Source organism: Mobula hypostoma, chromosome 4 (assembly GCF_963921235.1).
Source record: "Mobula hypostoma chromosome 4, sMobHyp1.1, whole genome shotgun sequence".
Classification (NCBI taxonomy): Eukaryota; Metazoa; Chordata; class Chondrichthyes; order Myliobatiformes; family Myliobatidae; genus Mobula; species Mobula hypostoma.
This window is the reverse complement of record NC_086100.1, coordinates 122,012,483-122,032,583: the sequence shown is the minus strand read 5'-3', so window position 1 is coordinate 122,032,583 and position 20,101 is coordinate 122,012,483. Positions and strand designations below refer to the sequence as shown.

At 39.6% G+C, this 20,101-nt stretch overlaps 1 protein-coding gene across 3 annotated transcripts in view; it reads left to right on the top strand.

Annotated features, from left to right (window-relative positions):
• smad1 (SMAD family member 1) overlaps positions 1–20,101 on the top strand; it is a 125,033-nt gene that overhangs the window by 78,806 nt on the left and 26,126 nt on the right. For all 3 annotated transcript variants that reach the window (XM_063046443.1, XM_063046445.1, XM_063046444.1), the window contains exons 3-4: positions 16,866–17,117; positions 19,905–20,027. In XM_063046443.1, the coding sequence (XP_062902513.1) occupies positions 16,866–17,117; positions 19,905–20,027 (375 nt within the window). The remainder of the gene's footprint in view (positions 1–16,865; positions 17,118–19,904; positions 20,028–20,101) is intronic.

Genomic DNA, 20,101 nt, shown 5'->3' with positions numbered 1-20,101 from the left:
TTGAGATTTGTGAATCCTTTGTATTATCTACTCCATAGTGAAGTGGGGTGTATTTATCAGTAAATTGGTTTAATACGTATAATTTTGGCCATTGAAACAATTAATGAATTCACTAATCATAGTTAACATTGTACAACTCCATGCCACATGACAGTGCAGTTCTACAATTTTAATTATGACCTTAGTGAATCGTGGAACAAATTCTGTGGGCTGTGATCTAGTTTATATTCTAATACATTGTATGATGTTAACCTCTGTTACAATTAAGGACTTGGTTAAAGTACTTTGTGTAATGTTGGGGTGATTGTGAGGAACTGGCAATGAGTTTTTTTTTGTGATACAGTATCACTGGTTTAATTAAAAAAAATGAGGATGGAGTCTTTCATCCTTGCTGCACTTTTCAACTCCCAGTTCCTTGGGGCTGGAAACATTTTGGATTTAGGATCTTATCTGATTTTGGATAATGAGATAACTTGGGATTGCCATCATTTCTGACTCTGAATTTATGTGCTACCAGTACGCAGTCTGTCTTACACTTCATCACACGTATGTACCTATGCAACCATTCAGCATGTAAGATTTTCATCAGTGCTGATTTAATATTTCCCCCCTTTTTTCTCTCTTTTTTTCTCCCTCTGTCCCTCTCACTATAATTCCTTGCCTGCTCTCCACCCTCCGGGCTCCCCTCCCCCCTTCTCTTTCTCCCCAGGTTTCCTGTCCCATGATCCTCTCCCTTCTCCAGCTCTTAGATCCACCCCTCCCCTCCTATCTTTTCCTATCATTTCAGATCTCCCCCTCCCCCTCCCACTTTCAAATCTCTTACTATCTCTTCTTTCAGTTAGTCCTGGCGAAAGGTCCGGGCCCGAAACGTCGACTGTACCTCTTCCTATAGATGCTGCCTGGCCTGCTGCGTTCACCAGCATTTTTTGTGTGTGTTGAATGGATTTCTCAACTGCTTTGTGATCAGGAGATGCTTTATCACCACAAATCTTTAAAAATTTAATGCCGTGCCTTTTCTTAAATCTCTACAACCAGCCAGCTGAATATTCACAATTACCTTCAATTTTCAATTCATGTTTCATGATCAGTATGCTATTAAGTGGCATATATTCACTCCCATGCTCATGAATCTACTCCTTCAATACACAATTAAGATCTTTATTTTTCACTTCATTCAGTGGTTTTCTAATTTTTATCTACTTATATTCAGTATGTGCATGGGATCACTTCTCAGAATAGTCTGTGATGCGTATCGCCTGTGATGCTTCCCAGCACCTTGTGGAATTTTCCATCTGTAACGAAATGTCAGTGGTCAAAATGATTTTGGATAAGGGGTATGCAACCTGTGCCTCCCAATCTCCTTCCAACTTCATTTTCTCCCACATGTACTCCTGGATGAACCTTTCTCCTTTGTTTGAGACATTGGCATGCTATGTAAACTTAAGTAATTGTCAATTTGCTTAACTATTCCATCTCTCCCTTTGTGGTTTATACCCCCAAATTTCCTGTCAGGTCACCTAAATTGTTGGCCCCTCAATAACTATGTATGGTGCATCAACAGTGTAGATGGGTAATGTCAAATTTTCAACCTCTGCACCTGGAAATGGCAGCAGAAAAAGATGACCTCCAAAATATTTTCTTCATACTTGAGAAGTTCATGAACATCTTTGGTAATGATGTGATCATCCATTTAGTGCTTTCCTTCCAACAGCAAACTACTAGAGGCTTTCTTTGCCTCAACATTTCCTATTTTAAGTTTTTCTAAGCTGGTTTTGTCTACAGCAACTCCTTTATGATGAATAAGTGGCTGACTATTCTTCCTAATGCTTTCTCTAGCTGCTAAGTAAATGTTTTTCACTCTACATGCATTGTCACTCTCCCTTTGAAAACTGACATAGTGAGCTCTCTTGGAACTCTTTGACTCCTCAGTGCTTGTAAACTACTATCCATCTTCATCCTCCATTTGCAATATTTGAATACTATACCATATGCTAAATTCATATCAATCTTTTCCAGGGTGAGAATATATTACAATATGTTTGGCCATATGACAGCACCTCTGGATGAATTGTGTTAAGCATCATTTGGTTTTGTTGACTTTTTGCTTAAACTGATTATCCAGGAGATTAAAGGTAAACCGCGGGCTTTGAATCTATCCACTTTTTTCTCTACCCACAACATTGAAGCAAATGTTATTCTTTGCTATTTTTGACATAGAATAGGAGTTAAGGCCAGCTGAAATCAGTCATGATCATATTAAATGATGCAACAAGTTTGAAGGGTCTGAGGACCTGCTCCTGCTCCTAGTTGTTTGTACTCCTGGGTTATGTATCAACCCAAGCCTGGACTTTGCTCAGATGTGCTGCAAAGCCAAATTTTTGAAATCTGGTCATTTGCTTTATTTCTACATGTTTTCTATCCCCTCTATATAAAATGGGTGTAATCTTGTCCTACCTAATTTTAATCCAAACAGTTTTTAAAAAATAAAACTTAGTACTATGTAATGGAACTCTATCTTTTGGCATGATTTGCTATGGAATTTCATATTCACTTTATTTATCAACCTGTTGACCTGTGTGACATTGAACACATGAACATTGGTCTTGATGTTGTTATTTTTCTTAGAAAGTAATAATACTAGTAGTGAGTAAAAGATTATCTGATTTGACAGGGACAGCTGGCCAGTATTGAATGGGTAGGATTTGCCAACTTAAAAATTCTTTGTTTTAAGTGCACGTTTTGGTAGGTTCTTGCTTGTGTGCGGCACAAGATCTGATTCATCAAGAATGCTATATATACTCAAAATATGCAACCAAAGTCTCTTGGTATTGACGTTTGTCATCTTAACTGTTTGTTTGATTCTGCACAAATGATGAATCAGGAAGAAGGGCGATGAACTTGTAGCATGGGTCAGTACATGAAGCTATGTAGATAATTGCCATTACAGAGTCTGGGCTATCACAGGGGCAGGAATTGCTGCTGGACATTCAAGGGTTTAGATGCTTCAAAAGGGACAGGGAGGGAGATAAAACAGGTGGTCAGTGGCATTGCTAGTCAGGGATAGTATCACAGTTGCAGAAAGAGAGGTCACTGGAGGAATCATCTACTGAGTCAGTGTTGAGTGGAAGACAGCAACATGAATGGAGCAATCACTCTGTAGGGAGTATTCTATAGACCACGCAACAGCAATAGAGGCACTGAGATTGGGAGACAGATTTTGGAAAGGTGCAAAAATAACAGGCTTATTAGTATGGATGACTTCAGCTTCCCTAATATTGATTGGCACCTCCTTAGTGCAAATGGTTTGATGGGACAGAATTTGTTGACTGGATCTGGTGTTAAGTAATGAACCAGGTCCGGTGTTAGATCTAGCACAGCTGGTATCAGGAGGAGGGGGAACTATGACACTAATACGGGGAACTTGGGAGTGTAAACTGAGAACATCTGTATTCAGGGAAATGACCAACAGAAATATGGAGGTTGTGTAGGGAACATTTGTATGGGGTTCTGGATAGGTTTGTCCCCTTGAGGCAGGGAAAGAATGGTAGGGTGAAGATGTTTATCAAGAGATGTGGAACATCTAGTCAGGAGGAAGAAAGAAGCTTTATTAAGGTTTAGGAAGCAGGGATCAGACAGGGCTGTAGAGAATTGCAAGGTAGCCAGGATAAATCTGAAGAATGATCTTAGATCTCAAACAATAATGAGGCAGCCTACAGAGAAGAAGTCATCACCCTGACACAGTGGTGTCAGGAAAACAACCTCTTCCCTCAATATTGCAAAAACAAAGGAGCTGGTTGTGGACTACAGGAGGAATGGAGACAGGCTATCCCCTATTGACATCAATAGATCTGGGGTTGAGAGGGTGAAAAACTTCAAGTACCTTGGCATACACATCACCGAGGATCTCACATGGTCTGTACATACCAGCTGTGTGCTGAAAAAGACAACAGCACTTCTTACACCTCAGACGGTCGAAGAAGTTTGGTATAGGCCCCCAAATCCTAAGAACTTTCTACAGGGGCACAGTTGAGAGCATCCTGACTGGCTACATCACTGCCTGGTATGGGAACTGTACTTCCCTCAATTGCAGGACTGTGCAGAGAGTGGTGTGGACAGCCCAGCGCATCTGTAGATGTGAACTTCCCACTATTCAGGACATTTACAAAGACAAGTGTGTGAAAAGGGCCCAAAGGATCATTGGGGACCCAAATCACCCCAACCACAAACTGTTCCAGCTGCTACCATCCGGGAAATGGTACCGCAGCATAAAAACCAGGGCCAACAGGCTCTGGGACAGCTTCTTCCACCAAGCCATCAGACTGATTAATTCATGCTGATATAACTGTATTTCTATGTTATATTGACTGTCCTGTTGTACATACTATTTATTATAAATTGCTATATTTTGCACATTTAGACGGAGACGTAACGCAAAGATGTTTACTCCTCATGTATGAAGGATGTTAGTTGTAAGGTCAATTCAATAGAAGTAGGCATGAAGGGGCCTTTGCAGGTAGGATTAAGGAAAACTCCAGGGCATTCTACACATGTGAAGAACGTGAGGATGAGTAGAGTGAAGTTAGGATGATCAGGGATAGAAGAGGAATCATGCCTAGAGTTGGAGGAAGTAGGGGAGGTCCTTAATGAATACTTTGCTTCAGTATTCACCAGTGAGAAGGATCTTGACATTTATGAGGACAGTGTAAGTTAGGCTGACATCCCAGAACATATTGAAATTAAGAAAGGGGATATGCTGGAACTTTTGAAAAACATTAGGATTAATAAATCCCCTGGGCCAGACAGGATATACTCCAGGCTACTATGGGAAATGAGGGAAAAGATTGCTGTGTTTTGGCGATGATCTTTGCATTCTCACTTGCCACTGGGCTGCTGCCAAATGATTGGAGTGGAGGGTGACAAATGTTGTTCCTTTGTTCAAGAAAGGGAGTTGGGATAACCCTGGGAGTTATAGACCAGTGAGTTTTACTTCAGTGTTGGGCAAGGTCAGTTAAGATTCTTAGAGACAGGATTTACTTTTGAAGGTTGAATTTGAAGGCAGGATGTAAGGTTAATCATAAACACAAGTGATTATGGAGATGTTGGAAATCCAGACTAACACATACATATCTGGAGGAAGTCAGCAGGTCAGGCAGCATCTATGGAGAAGAATAAAGAGCTGATGCTTTGATGGATATCCTTTGTCACAATGCCTGACCTGTTGAGTTTCTCCAGCATTTTGTGTGTGTTATACAAGGTTCACGGAAGGATTCTTAGCATTATGGAGGAACAGAGGGATCTTGGGGCCCATGTCCGTAGATCCCTCAAAGTTGCTACACAAGTTGGTAGGGTTATTAAGAAGATGTAGGGTGTATTGGCCTTCATTAGTCAGGGGAATGGGTTCAAGAGTTGCAAGGTAATGTTGCAACTCTGTTAAACCCTGGTTAGACCACATTTGGAACATTGTGTTTAGTTCTGGTTGCTTTGTTATAGGAAGGATGTGGAAGCTTTAGAGAAAGTATAGAGGAGACTTACCAGGATGCTGCCTGGATTAGAGAGCATGCCTTATGAGCATAAAAGTGAAGGAGAATGAAAGGTGACTTGACAGAAGTGTACAAGATGTTGAGACATAGATGGAGTGGATAGTCATATAGTTCTTAACAGTGTGGAAATGGCTAATGAGGGGGGCATATTTTTAAGATGATTAGAAGAAAATATGGGGGCGGGGGGTGGTTGTCAGAGGTAGGATTTTTGCACAGAGTAGTGAGTGCATGAAGCACCTGCCAGGCCTGATGTTCATTTAAGAAATTCTTAGATAGCCCTCCATATAATCCATGTGCCTGTGTAAGAGGGAAGGGTTAGGTTAATCTTAGAGTAAGTTAAAAGGTCAGCACACTATTGGGGGTGAAGAGTCTGCACTGTGCCATAATGTTCTAATGTACATGATTATATACAAGTTCCAGCTTTTAGAGGTGATGTAATTCACTTTTACTGAGAATCTAGAAACCTGTAAGATAAATTTGAAAATCTGCATTTCTATGTGAAGCCCCTTTTTTCTGGGCGTCTCTAGAGATGCAGCTCATTAGCCCCTTGCAGCCACCGGGCTCTGCGGTGAGAAAACCACCTTTCTCAGACTCCATGTGTCTAGGGTCGATATGGCTTGGGTCCTGCCAAACCCATGAGGTTGTGGTGTCTCACCCACCCGAACCCTGATCTACATGAATACTGTGCAATTGCCCATCGGCAAAAAGTAACAGTCCGTACACTGCATACAATTATGAAGAAAGTATATTTATAAATGTTAGCTCAACCAAACAGTTATTAAAGAAAGCAAAAAAACAGAAGGGCCCAACGTAATTAAGCAGTCAAATGTGCACATAAGTTGAAGCTCATCTTGAAGTTGTCTTTAGCTCACACGCTGGACCCTTGGTCTGCTTGAAAGCACACACCACCTTCAGAATGTCACTCAAAATCCATCTCAAGAGTATGGACTCCTCCACAGGAGTATTGGTCCTTGAAGCCATTTGCCTGCAGAAAGCCCCTTGTGCAACAGGGGCGGCATCCTCAGCCATCTTCCCTCCTGTCTTTTCCCAGCTCCTGCCAAATAGACTTCGACCCACACCAGTGTCCGTCGTAAAAACCTCTCCGCCCAGCGTTCTCCAGAACTTTCTTCCAATTCCACCATCCTGATTGGTGACACAATATTCCTAAGCTGAACAACAAAGCCCCATATCTCAGCTCAAACCCAACATGCTAAAAGCAGAACAGATTGCTCCTACGTAAGTGCTAAAATGAAATACCTATAGCATGGCAGTAAAAATCTTAACCAGGGCGTTACACATGTCTCTCAAAAAAAAACAGACTTAGATATACAATGTCATGTGTAATTTGTGCAAACATAGCATTTAAGTTGTAACCAGCATAAGTCAGCCTGAATCTATAAAAAGTTCCATTCCTCTGCTTTGCTTGTGCCTCCCTTCACTTGGTTTCATATTTGATTTGAAAAAAATCTGCCTGACCACTATCACCTGAGGAGACTCAAAAGGATTCTTGGATCTTTGGCATTTTTGTGATATGCAGATACCTGGTTGGATTAGTTTCATGACATTAACATGACTTTCTGCTTTTTACTACTACATAAATTTTCCGGCTGTGACACACACAAGATGCTGGAGAAATTCAGAATGTAAGGCAGCATCTATGCAGAGACATAACCATTTGATGTTTCATGCCAAGATCCTTTGGAATATCAGGACAGTGTTTATAAGCATTCTAGCTTACAATTGTTTGTCCCTACTTGCCTACCAGAATGCCTTGGCTGTTGGTTGATTTGATGATTATTGAGTCTTGTATTGATATTATTTTCTCTAGGTGAACATTGGGGGAAAAACATGCCATAACTCTTCTCAGGCTAATGAAGAGGGTGTGGTAGAATAACTTAAGTGTTCTTAGGAGCTTCAAAGACATCTATAAAAAGCACCATAGATGTTAACAAAGACAACTGGAAGACAGCTGCACAGAATTTCATTCAGTGGAACTGCAAGCTCTGCAAAGACCTCCAAAGTAGCAGAGAAACAAACTTCTGTGCACAGGGAAGGCGAACCCACAAAAAGATCTGCACAGGATGTAATTAAGCTCATCTTCAAATGCAACAGCTGTAACATGAATTTCTGCTCTGGTGGGGGCCTCAATAGTCATAACAGATGCTGCACCACAGCTGATTGAGTGCACTATATAGGGAGTGAATTCACAATCTCTCAAGCCTGAAGGAGGCCATGAGGTCAATGACTTATCTACAGCTGTATTATCTAATGAAGACATGAATACAAGAAATTGTAATTACTCAAACAGGGGCTTGACAAAGGGTCTGCACAATGGGAGCAAAACTACCAACCCTTCGTCTTGAAGGAAACTGTGGGCCTTACAGGCTCTAAAAACAGGTTCATGTCTGGATATTAATTTATGTCATCAGTGTGAATGTGGTGAGTGGTAAAAAGTGAGCCTTATTAGCTAGAATACAAGGAAACAAGTAGGCAACGGACAAACATCCTTAATGCCAGAGGACAGACTGGAGGATAATTCTTTACCTCTAGACTGTTTGTTTATTTTCTGTAATACAAGGTCAATGCATAGCTTCAATTTGTGGAACATTCTCATGTAAAATGACACTTTTGTGAATCATAATAGTTCTGTATGAATTTTTATAAATCGGTCACTTACATTGTCTCTAGTTGTTAAGCACTTGCTGCTGTGCCAGTAATATTTAAGGTACTGGCATATATTTGGGGTTTGCAGGAGATATTGCCACTGAGCCAACACTGCTGCCTACCATTTACTGCCTTGTTCAAAGTAATGTTGATAGTAAACACTGTAGAAAGATTGATGATGAATGCAAGATTTAAAAAAAAACATGATGCTGCACAGCCTGAAGATCCACTTGAAGCAGGACGATATAGATAGCCGTGATGAAGGGTTTCAGGCCGAAACATCAACTCTTTATTTCTTTGCATAGATGTTGCCCTTCCTGCTGAGTTCCTCCAGCACTTGCAGCATTTTGTGTGTGTTACTCTGGATTTCCAGCATCTGCAGAATCTCTTGTGTTTGTAGCATTGATACTGCTTTTTGACTGTTCAAGTTAGTGGTTCCACTCCATTTTTGCTAAATCACTTATCTGCCAAGCAAAATTGACCATATCCCAATTTAGACACTTTACTCTGTCTTTATTTTTGTCCATTGGCGTAACTGTGCTAAATATAACCAAATCATGATCTCTACCACAAGTGTTTACTTCACTGATATATTCATTCCACCTTGCACTCCCTACATGCAGTCTCTCCACACCCCCCCCCGCCTCTTGTTTAACTCCCTGCTTACTGGCTAAAATGCAGATGAGTCATTCTGTGCCCTCTATACCTTCTGACAATATTTTGATGATGAAAATTTTTCCACTTTTATAACCCAAATAATGTTGCACTTGTGAAGAGCTTGCCTTCAATCTCTCTCAGACTGAAGGTCTATAGTATACTCACAACATTGTGGTTTCCCCTTTGTCTTTTTTGTCTTTTAGTTTAGCTCATGTAGCCCTAGTTGATGATCTTTCCACCATCTGTTCTCACAGCTGTCTTTGTTTTGTGAATCAATATGACCACTGTACACTACCATTTATGTTTGATTGGAGTAAATTAGGCAGATTATTTTAATTAGAGATGCTGCCTGGCCTGCTGCGTTCACCAGCAACTTTTATGTGTGTAGATTATTTTAATTATTAGTTATTTTAATATTGGTTCATTTGTGGAGTGCCATGTCATATGATGTGGGCGATCGTGGTCTTTCCATGGCCATGATTGTACTGGGCAGATTTTTCTACTTATGTGGCTTGCCATTGCCGCCTTCTGGGCAGTGTCTTTACTAGACGGGTGACCCCAGCCACACTCAGTAGTCTTCAGAGTTTTCCTGTCTGGCATCAGTGTTCACATAACTAGGACTTGGGATGTGCACCAGCTCCTCATACGACCATCCACTACCTGCTCCCATGTCTTCATTTAATCTTGATTGGGTGGCTAAGCAGGTGCCCCCTTGCCCAAGGGTGAGCTTCAGGCTAACAGAGGGAAGAAGCACTTTACAGCTTCTTTGGTAGAGATGTATCTCCATCCCACCACCCAATATTGGTGGTAGGAAGAACTGGAATCTTTTCCAAGAAAGATGTAATAATTACCCAAAAATCAAACATTGCTGTTGGTAGTGAGCACATATTTCAAAAAGAGAGTCTTGTCTGTTGTTACTGGTTTTTTGAGGAAGAAACCATTGACATACAGTTGCAAGAAAAAGTTTGGAACCCTTTGCAATTACCTAGTTTTCTACATTAGTTACTCATAAAATGTGGTCTGATCTTCATCTAAGTTACACTAATAGGCAAACATAATCTGTCTAAACTAGTAACACACAAACAATTGTCCTTTTCATGTCTTTATTGAATACATTGTTTAATCATTCACAGTCCAGGCTGGAGAAAGTACATGAACCCTTGTATTTAATAACTGGTAGAAAGTCCTTTAGCAGTAATAACCTCCACCAAAAGTTTCTAGCAGTTACTGATCAGTCTTGCACAATGATGAGAAGGAATTTTAGACCATTCCTCCATACACAATCTGCTTCAGTTCATCAATATTTCTGGGATACCTTGCATGAACAGCCTTCTTCAGGTTATGCCACAGCATCTCAATTGGGTTAAAGTCTAGACTCTTGACTTGGCTATTCCAAAACACAAATTTTCTTTTTTTGTTACACCATTCTGTTGCTGATTTACCCTTGTGTTTTAGATCATTGTCTTGTTGCATCATCCAACTTCTATTACGCTTCAGGCGATGGACCGCTACTCTGACGTTCTCCTGTAAAGTGTCTTGACACAATTTTGAATTCGTTGTTCTCTTAACGATTACAAGCTGTGCAGGCCCTGAGGCAGCAAAGCAGCCCCAAACCATGATGATCTTTCCATCATCCTTCACAGTTGGGATGAGGTTCTGGTGCTAGCGTGCAGTGTCCTTTTTCCTCTAAACATAGCAGTGTGCATTTCTGCCAAAAAGTTCAACTTTTGTCTCATCTGTCCATAGAACATTGTCCCAGAAGCGTTGTAGAACATCCAGGTGGTCTTTTGCAATCTTGAGATGTGCAAAAATGTTTTTTTTATTTTGGAGAACAGTGGTTTTCTCCATGATGTCCCTCCTTGTTCAGTGTTTTTTCTTATAATGTACACATGAACAGAGACTTTAGCAAGTTCTAGAGATTTGTGCAGGTCTTTTGCTGTTACCCTTGGGTTATTTTTCACCTCCTTCAGCATTGCACGTTGTGCTCTTGATGTGATCTTTGCAAGACTGCCAGTCCTAGGGAGAGTAGCAACAGTACTAAATATCCTCCAATTGTAGACAATTTCTTTTACTATGGACTGATGAACACTCAGGTCTTTAGAGATGCTTTTGTAGCCGTTTCCAGCTTCATGCATCTCTACAAGCGTGCAGCTCTACAATTCTTCTAAAGGTCCTCTGACAGTTGTTTTGATCGGGGCATGGTGCACATAAACAGATCTTTCTGGAGAAGAGAAGGCTCTGTCAGTAACCTGACATTGTCTTTTTTTTATAGGGCAGGACACCTCTACAACTCACACCTCCATTCTCATCTCATTGATTGAAACACCTGACTCCAAGTACCTTTTGTAGAAGGCATTACCCAGGAGGTTCACATTTTTTTGAACATAAACTGTGCTTGTTTGAATGGTGCTCTCAGTATTGACGAGAAAAAGTACAATTGTTTGTGTGTAATTAGCTTAGGCAGATTGTGTTTGTCTAATATTGTGACTTAGGCTACGTCCACACTAGACCAGATAATTTTGGGAAAACGCCGGTTTCGAGTAAAAATGACAGGCATCCACACTAAGCGTTTTTCAAAATATCACCGTCCACATTAGAACAGATATTTGGGCGAATCTCCTTCTACTGGGCACGCGCAGGACACAGAAAACAAGCAAAGAGGAAACGGTGCATGTTTGTCCAGTTACAGACTAGAAAAACTTCAAAAGAATCACTGTTGGCTCTCGCGCAGGAGGGCTTAAAACTAAAAAAAAAACAACAAATACTGCAGCGTATGGAGACAACTGACGGAGTTCACGGACAGTATGACCCGGCTGACGACGAACATTGGAAAACTGACTAACTCTGTGGCATTAATAAAGCACGTTATTAAATGTATAAAACATCTGCATCAGCGTTATCTTGTATTTCCATACAATGTCACATTAGGCTGTTACAAATCTATTCTCAGAGAAGTACTTGCATAAATAGGTAAACCACCTTCATACAAGCAAGGACAGAAAACAGGGCAAAGTGAGTACAGTATACTTATTTATTCAGTAAGCCATGGGTCAAAGTATTTGGTGAGTACATTTCTAACTCTTCTGGCTTCAGTCTCGTTGCTGTCTGTTCTGAAATTATTAGATTGTGTGGGGGGTTGCATTCAAGAAAACAACGAAATGCCGCGCTGTGGCCATCTGTTCCGGCACGTCATGACAGCGTTTTTAAATAGTCAAAAAAGCTCACTTTACAATTTAACTCTCACACCGTTCACACCGACTGTGCGTTATAACAGCTGCCGGCAGTGCTTGCGCAGTACCAAGCAGAAGCAGAGAAAAACATCGTTGTTGTGGTGTTGTCATGACAGCATTTTTAAATATGTCCGTTTACCCCATCCACACTACAATGCGCAACAATCGTTTTCAAATTTACACTCTGGAGAGTGTTTTAGAAAAGCTCCGTTTTCGGGGAGTGAAAGCGCCGTTTCAGTGTGGACGAAGAGAAAAGGCTTGGTTTTCAGAATTATCCGGCGTAGCGTGGACATAGCCTTAGTTGAAGATCAGACCACATTTTGTGAGTAATTAATGCAGAAAAGCAGGTAATTGCAAAGGATTCACAAACTTTTTTCTGCAACTGTATACAGTCCTCTCTCTGGGGCCTGTACACCAACTTGGCTCATTAGCTGACTCTGCTAAAAGCTACATGACTAGGTTGTGAGAAGGCTCTCCTTCTTAAGCAAGATACGTCTAGGGTCAGTATGATTTGGGGTTCAACCACATAGGATGGTTGGGATGTTCCGAATAAAGGAACCTCTTACCAGCAGGACCCACATTTGAGTGAATGCTGTGTAAATACTGCTCATACACAGTTATGGTAGCCCAGAAATGACAGACCATACACCAGCATAGAATTATAAAGGAAGTATATTTACCAATTTTCACCGTTATCAAACAGTTAACAGGGAAAAAAAAGGAAGCTGTAAGAGCTCAAGACAGTTAAACCAGTGTAAATGTGCACAGAAGCATTGGAGCTCATTTCTGTAAAAGTTGGGTGTAGCTTTACTCATGGCACTGAATTCTCCTCGCCAACCACAGGTAGAACATCCCTTCTTGGAATCCTCCACCTTGTGAAGCACTCCTTGCAATTGTGTCTCCCATTTGGATATCCTCCAGGCATTTTCCCTAGTGCTCTTCTCTCCACACCTTCCACCAATAGACCCAGTCAGACTACTGTCCTTCAGAAAACTCTTCCCACTGAGCTCTCGAGAATGTTCCATGCCATCCCATCCCATCCCATCCCACTCCTGATTGCCTGATACAGCATTCCTAAGTTGGACAACATGGCTCTTTATCTTTAGCCGATGCCAAAACACTCTCACTAGCAGGACACACTGCTTTTACAGAAGACTGCTCAAATAAAATATCTCACAGCATAGCAGTAGAAATCTTAACTAGGGCATTACACGTAGATGATTAAAATGCATATTTCTGAGGTATATTGGATTCATAAAATTGGAGCATCTGAAGTTGCAAAAACAAACTGGATAGCAAACTGACAACAATTCAGGAGGAGTCAGAAGTATTTGCTCAGGTTGACAGGAGCTGAGAAATTATTTTCCATGGGAATCACTGCTGTTTATGTGGTTTGGATTATTCAATCAGTTCAGTGTATAATTTCATTGAGGCAGCCAAATTGGAGGGGTATTATTAAAATGAAGGAAGAGTTTAACAAAAGACGTGTAGAATAGCTGACCTGATTTTGTGGTAGTGGCAAATGAATGGTATTCTTTCAGCATGCTGCTGGTTGCAATCTTTGTATCAACTTTGAGTCATGAGTAATAGCATTTCAGGGCATGTCCCCTTGTTCTTAAGATATAACCTCATCTAAGCCAATATATATTTCCTAAGTTTCACTATTCAGAAAATGAATGTCACACATAAAGAGCATCTTGTTTTAAAAAAAATTATCGTTGAACTATACAATTGATAATACTTGTAGTTGGTGCTAGTTTTAATTTTCTTAAAATCATGTGTAATTAATATTTCTGTAGGTATAACATAGTGAATAAATTGTGTAACGTACCCCAAATGATTAACTTTTCCCAGCTCTTCTTGCCAGTAGTGAATTTTATATTGATGTTATGATTTCAGTGGTGAGAAACTTGAAGGTCTGCATGTATGATGTATTATCTAGACAGCACGTAAGCCAATAATTCAGAAATAAACAAAAGAATTAGTTATGTTCATGAGTGGAATTGCAAGAGTGAAGGTCGCATGAGATGTAATCTTTTTAAAAGTGGAGTATGTATATTAACTCCAGATGAATTAATGAGCAATTTATCTTGCCCTTGAAAATGTGAAACATAGACTCGATATATGGTGTGGTTTCTATGGCAATTTGAAATGTGGTCGCGGTGGGATTGAATGTATTTGGGGTCTATTTCTGAAGGGTGTGAAAAGTAGTATCATTAACCAATCCTGCTGAAGGATTTTGGGCCAAAATGTCGATTGTACTACTTCCAGATGCTGCCTGGCCTGCTGAGTTCCTCCAGCATTTTGTGCATGTTGCTTGGATTTCCAGCAACTGCAGATTTTTTCTTGTTTGTGATTAATCAGTATTGCTGACTTACTCTTGATGCTTTATTACTTTAACTGCTTTTCGTACACAGACTCCATATTGATTTCTTTTACTATGGCAGAGAAATGGCCAATTGATTGCAGTAGGTGAGATGATCATCAGATAGCTTTGTTAGCTAATATCAAGGTTCTGTACAAACTCATTGGCAAAGGATGGCATGGTTTCACTGAGTAATGCAATCAACAGTAAGTAATAAGGATCCTATTTTGTTGAACAGTGGATAAAAGGCTTTTTTAATTGTGAGTAGTCAGCTAATTTCATGCAGTCAAAGATTAAATGCATCCTGTTTCTCTAAAGCAACATGCACCTTCCTCAAATGATTATGGCATTTTGTAAATATGTGCATTCTGTAAAGTAATGGTTGAAAAAAATCTGTCATTAAACACTGAAATTTAATCCATATGATCCTTAATATTAGAGTTTGAAGAAGGACAGGACACAGCAATCTTTCAGGCTCCTATTTGCCTGAATTTTGGATATGTTTATTGGAAGTTACTTGTCAATGAGATGCCCACTTCTGAAACCTGTAGGGGCATGGCATTGAGGGCCTTTAGGAAATGGAACCTTGAGGAGAACATAATTTTCAAGTTGTATGGCATATGAATGACATGCTGTTTTTGGAATATTTTGTATGTTATGATATAAAGTCCATACAGCAAATGAGCCACAGTAATTTTTAAAAATAAATCTTCACAAGATAACCTCTGGAGAATTTGTAAGCAAAGATTAGTGTAGCTTACTTGCATGTGTTTTAATTTTGATTTCCCAATAAAGAAAAGGAAATGGGACTTTTTAGGGAGCCAAGTTGTCTGGGAGTATGGTCAAATTTTAATTGTCATCATGTGTTCAGAATATAAGTTTTGAGATCAACTAGGAGCTTCCTTTGAGATTAATTCATTCTTCACCCAAATACCAAGACTGTAGCATCTGAAATACGATTACGCTGTTACTTTCATCTTCCTAATTGCTCTTTCCTTGGCAGATTTCTAAGTTAAAAGGTCAGAATCAGAAGCAGGTTTAACGTCTCTGGCATATGTCATGAAATTCGTTGTTCTGTGGTAGCAGTACATGGCAATACATAATAAAAATCTAGGTTACATTAAGAAATATATATCTATATAAATTAAATAAGTAGTACAAAAAGAGAGCAAAAAATACAAACAATAGTGAGTTAGTGTTCATCACCATCAGATTTCTGAATGGGCAGAGGTGAAGAGCTGTTCCTAAAATGTGTGTGTGTCTTCAGGCTCCTGTACCACCACTTTGATGGTAGCAATGCTAAGAGAGCATGTCCTGAGTGAGCAACACACACAAAAGTTGCTGGTGAACGCAGCAGGCCAGGCAACATCTATAGGAAGAGGTACAGTCAACGTTTCGGGCAGAGACCCTTCGTCAGGACCCTGAGTGATGAGGGTCCTTAATAACGGATATCATCTTTTGAAGATGCCCGCAATGCTAGGGAGGCTAGTGCCCGTAGTGGAGCTGGCTGAATTTGCAACTTTCTGCAACTTTTTCTGATCCTATGCAGTAAACCCTTCCATAGCAGACGGTGATGCAACCTGCTAGAATGCTGTCCATGGTACACCTGCAGAAATTTGCAAGAGTCTTTGGTGACGTACCAGATTTCCTCAAACTCCTAATGAACTATAGTAGCTGCCATACCTTCTTTGTAATTGCATCAATATATTGGGCCTGGGATAGTTTTTCAGAGATGTTGACACCCGGGAACTTGAAACTGCTCACCCTTTCCACTACTGATCCGTTGATGAAGACTGGTGTGTGTTATTGGCATATCCTGCCTCATTTATCAGTAGAATATTAGCCCATGCTTGGTCTTCTAGGTTGGCTGATATCTCTTAATGTTGTGACAGGAAATGCTGATACATTGTTCCAAAATTTTGTTTTAAAGGTTAATTCAATTGTCTCATACTGTTTTTTTTGCTAGATTCTTCAGTCTCTGATCCACACAATAAATTAATTCAAGGTCATTCAATGTATGTGGTGAGGATATACAGATAGGGATAGTACAGTAGGAGTTTAAACTGTGCTGTAGCAGAAATATTATATGAGCTTGAGGGCATTTTAATCTTCCTACAAATGTGCTCTCAGTGTCATTGTTCAATTCAGTTTAATGCAGGAAATCACAACCTGGAGTCCATAGAGCCCTTGCTTAAGGGTATTGGTTCGTTGCATAAAAATGGTTGGGATCTCCTGGTTTAATGGAACTGCTCGTCTTTGGGTAGTGGGAATAAAGTTTCTTGCGTTGGCTACATGCTTGTTTTAAAACTGATGTAGTTTTAGAGAAGCTATTTGAGTATTTTACAATCTTTCAATCTGTATTTGCTTCATTTTCTTGTAAAATATTTAATATTTGTATTTTCTTTCTAGTTCTTCCTCCAGTGTTGGTTCCGAGGCACAGTGAATTTAACCCACAGCATAGCCTACTTGCACAGTTTCGTAATTTGGGACATAGTGATCCTCCTATGCCACAAAATGCTGCCTTTCCAGTTTCCTTTCAGCAACCAAACAACCACCCATTCCCTAACTCTCCCAATAGAAGCTATCCAAGCTCCCCTGGAAGTAGTACATATCCTCATTCTCCGGCAAGTTCTGGGCCAAGCAGCCCATTTCAGATGCCAGGTAAGAGCAATAACGTTCAACTACAATACGGTGTTATTACCCTTCATATTTGTGTTAACAGTCAACTAGACCTTATCCAAGCCAGTACATTTTGATTTAGGAGTAATTCTCCAGAAACAGACTATGATATTTTAAAAAAGTGGTCTTGAAGCTCCTGTCCTTTTTAGAAGATGCAGAGGAAAGAAGATGGTGATCGATCAGAGCACACAAATAGTAACATTTTTAGAACAGTAAATGGATGCTTAAAATTCATTGTTGTAAACTAGTCTGTTCTCTGTAAATGTGACATGGTATTTCATTGTTACACCAGATTTATCAGGTACAATTAATTGAATACTTTTCTATTGTAATGAAAATAAACTGATTTGATGAAGGTTGCAGTCATATTAGTTCCATCGTTGAAATTGATTTTGGGAAGAACAAAACAAGTAAAATACTAACAAGAGAAAATCTGCAGATGCTTGAAATCCAAGCTGGATTTCTAGATGCTGCCTGGCCTGCTGAGTTCCTCCAACATTTTGTATGTGTTGCAGAGGTAAAATACTATATTCCAAGTCAAAATTTGGATATGTTTAGGGTAAAAATAGTATCCATGATCATTTAGTACAGACTCAGACTAATGAATGTAGAATTTTGAATTACTACAATGTTACAAGCCTCTCATTTCACTGAAGAAACTAATGCTGTGCTGTCAGTCATGGAACACTAAGACAGTACAGTACATAAGAAACATCATAATACTTAAGATGTTACACTTGTCTGTGTTTACTGTGCAGCCCATTATTTAATTTTACATTTGCAATTATTTTATATCATGATTTACTTAAAGTTTATTTTATGCATTTGTCATGGACCTGTTTAAAAAGTTAAATACACCTTTGAATACATAGTGGTTGTGGTAGATTAAAGCACAGTCTTGACAGGCTAAAGTTAAATATCATTATTATTTCTATAATCTTTATCCATTTATATACACAATACCCATATGTCCATCTTAGATTGTATAAACCCCACAGAACTTAACCAATTTCCAGCATGAGCTATTTTCCCGTTGTTTTTCTCCACTATCTGACTAAGATGTTACTTAATTTTGTTTGTAGAAGTTCTAGATAGCAGTTATAGATTTCCTCCTTTGTATTGCTTGATCACTTCCTCAGTTCCATTCCACCATCTTGAATTAATTTAGAGTGTTAGAAATTACTTTATTCCATATGGTGTTTTGTGTCCTTGGGGCCCTATCAGTCGCCGCTTTTCCAAGATGAAAATTTCAAGGTGCAGCACAAAAAAAAATTCCAGGATTACAGTGGACAGAGCAAAGATGCTCAATTCAAGGTATTCCTTTTTTAAAATCAATGTTCTACTAGAATCATGGCTAGCTTATTATCCTCTCAACCCCATTTTCCTGCCGCCTTGTAAATTTTGATGCCCTTACCAAGTCAAGAACCTATCGGCCTCTGCTTTAAATGTACCCAATGATCAGCCAATAAAGCTGTCTGTGACAGTGAATTCCATAGATTCACCACCCTCTGGCTAAAGAAGTTCCTCCTCATCTCTGTTCTAAAGGGATGTCCTTGTATTCTGAAACTGTTCCCTCTGGTCCTAGACTCTCCCACTATAGGAAACGTCCTCTTCACTCCCTCTCTACCTAGGGCTTTCAATATTCAAATGAGATATCCCCATCATTCTTCTAAACTCCAATGAATACAGGCCCAGAGCCATCAAATAGTCCTCATACATTAACCCTTTCATTCCTGGTATCATTCTCGTGAACAACCTCTGCCAGCACATCCTCTCTTACATAAGGGGCCCAAAACTGCTCACAATACTTAAAGTGTAGTCTGAGCAATGTCTTGTAAAGCCTCAGTGTCATACCAGTGATTAAGTGCATAGATTTTCTCCAACTTGATGGGCCTCTTTCCACCCATTGCTTTATCTATGCTTTGTTAATCTCAACAAAATCTACATTATTACAATGCGTGTGTAAAAAATATTATTTATTTTTTGTTAATTATCTCTTTATCATCCTTTAACATCCTTAAAAGTGAAAAGGTTATCTTGACCACAATTTTAAGTGAACATATAATGGTATTGAAAATAACCGAAACTGCAGATGTTGGAAATCTTGAAATAACAGATATTCTGGACGTAGCAGGTCAGGCAACACCAACCGAAGGGGAAATAAAGTTATTGTGCTGGTTGAAGACCTCTTCTCTGTGATGTGTGGTTTCTGTTCTTCCAGTGAATTAAATGAAATCTATTTAACTGTTTGTATTCTGTTGACCTTAGCCTTCATTCATTTTGCTAGAGCTGCTGATTTAGTGATTTATAATAATTTTATAATTCTTTCAATCACTTTTGTAATACAGTTGTTAAAATCTATCCTCCAGCCTACTATTTCATTTATGGCAGAATCTAATTTAACACGTTCAGGTATCTGGCATCTGAAAGGCACCCTATGCAAATCTGACTGGCTAGTAGTGAAACTAATCTAACTGTACTTAGGATGCACTGAAGTCACATGGCTGAGCTCTAAGGCACTTCATGTACTGGCCCTAAACTCTATAATGCTTCACTTGTGGCTCTTTCCCCATTTGATATATCTCTTAACAAGTGTTGACTACTTCCTTCCCCAGGTTCATAAGGAGTGTCATGATGTTAAGTACCTGTAGTGTTTAAGGAATTAGCGTCTTCATAATTCTCCTACTTGTGCATCTACATCACACATCCCGTTTATGCTGATATAATGATTTGTAACTACCTGGTTCTTACTATTTTGCCTGTTTACAGCTGATACACCACCTCCTGCATATATGCCTCCAGATGATCAGATGACACAAGATGGCTCACAACCCATGGATACATCAAATGTTCTTGTATCTACAGTTCCGCCAAATATATCCAACAGAGCAGGTAAAATATGTGAATTGTAAAGAAATGAAAAAAAAATACAGCTTTTGTTTCTTATGTATATTAAAATTGTAAAC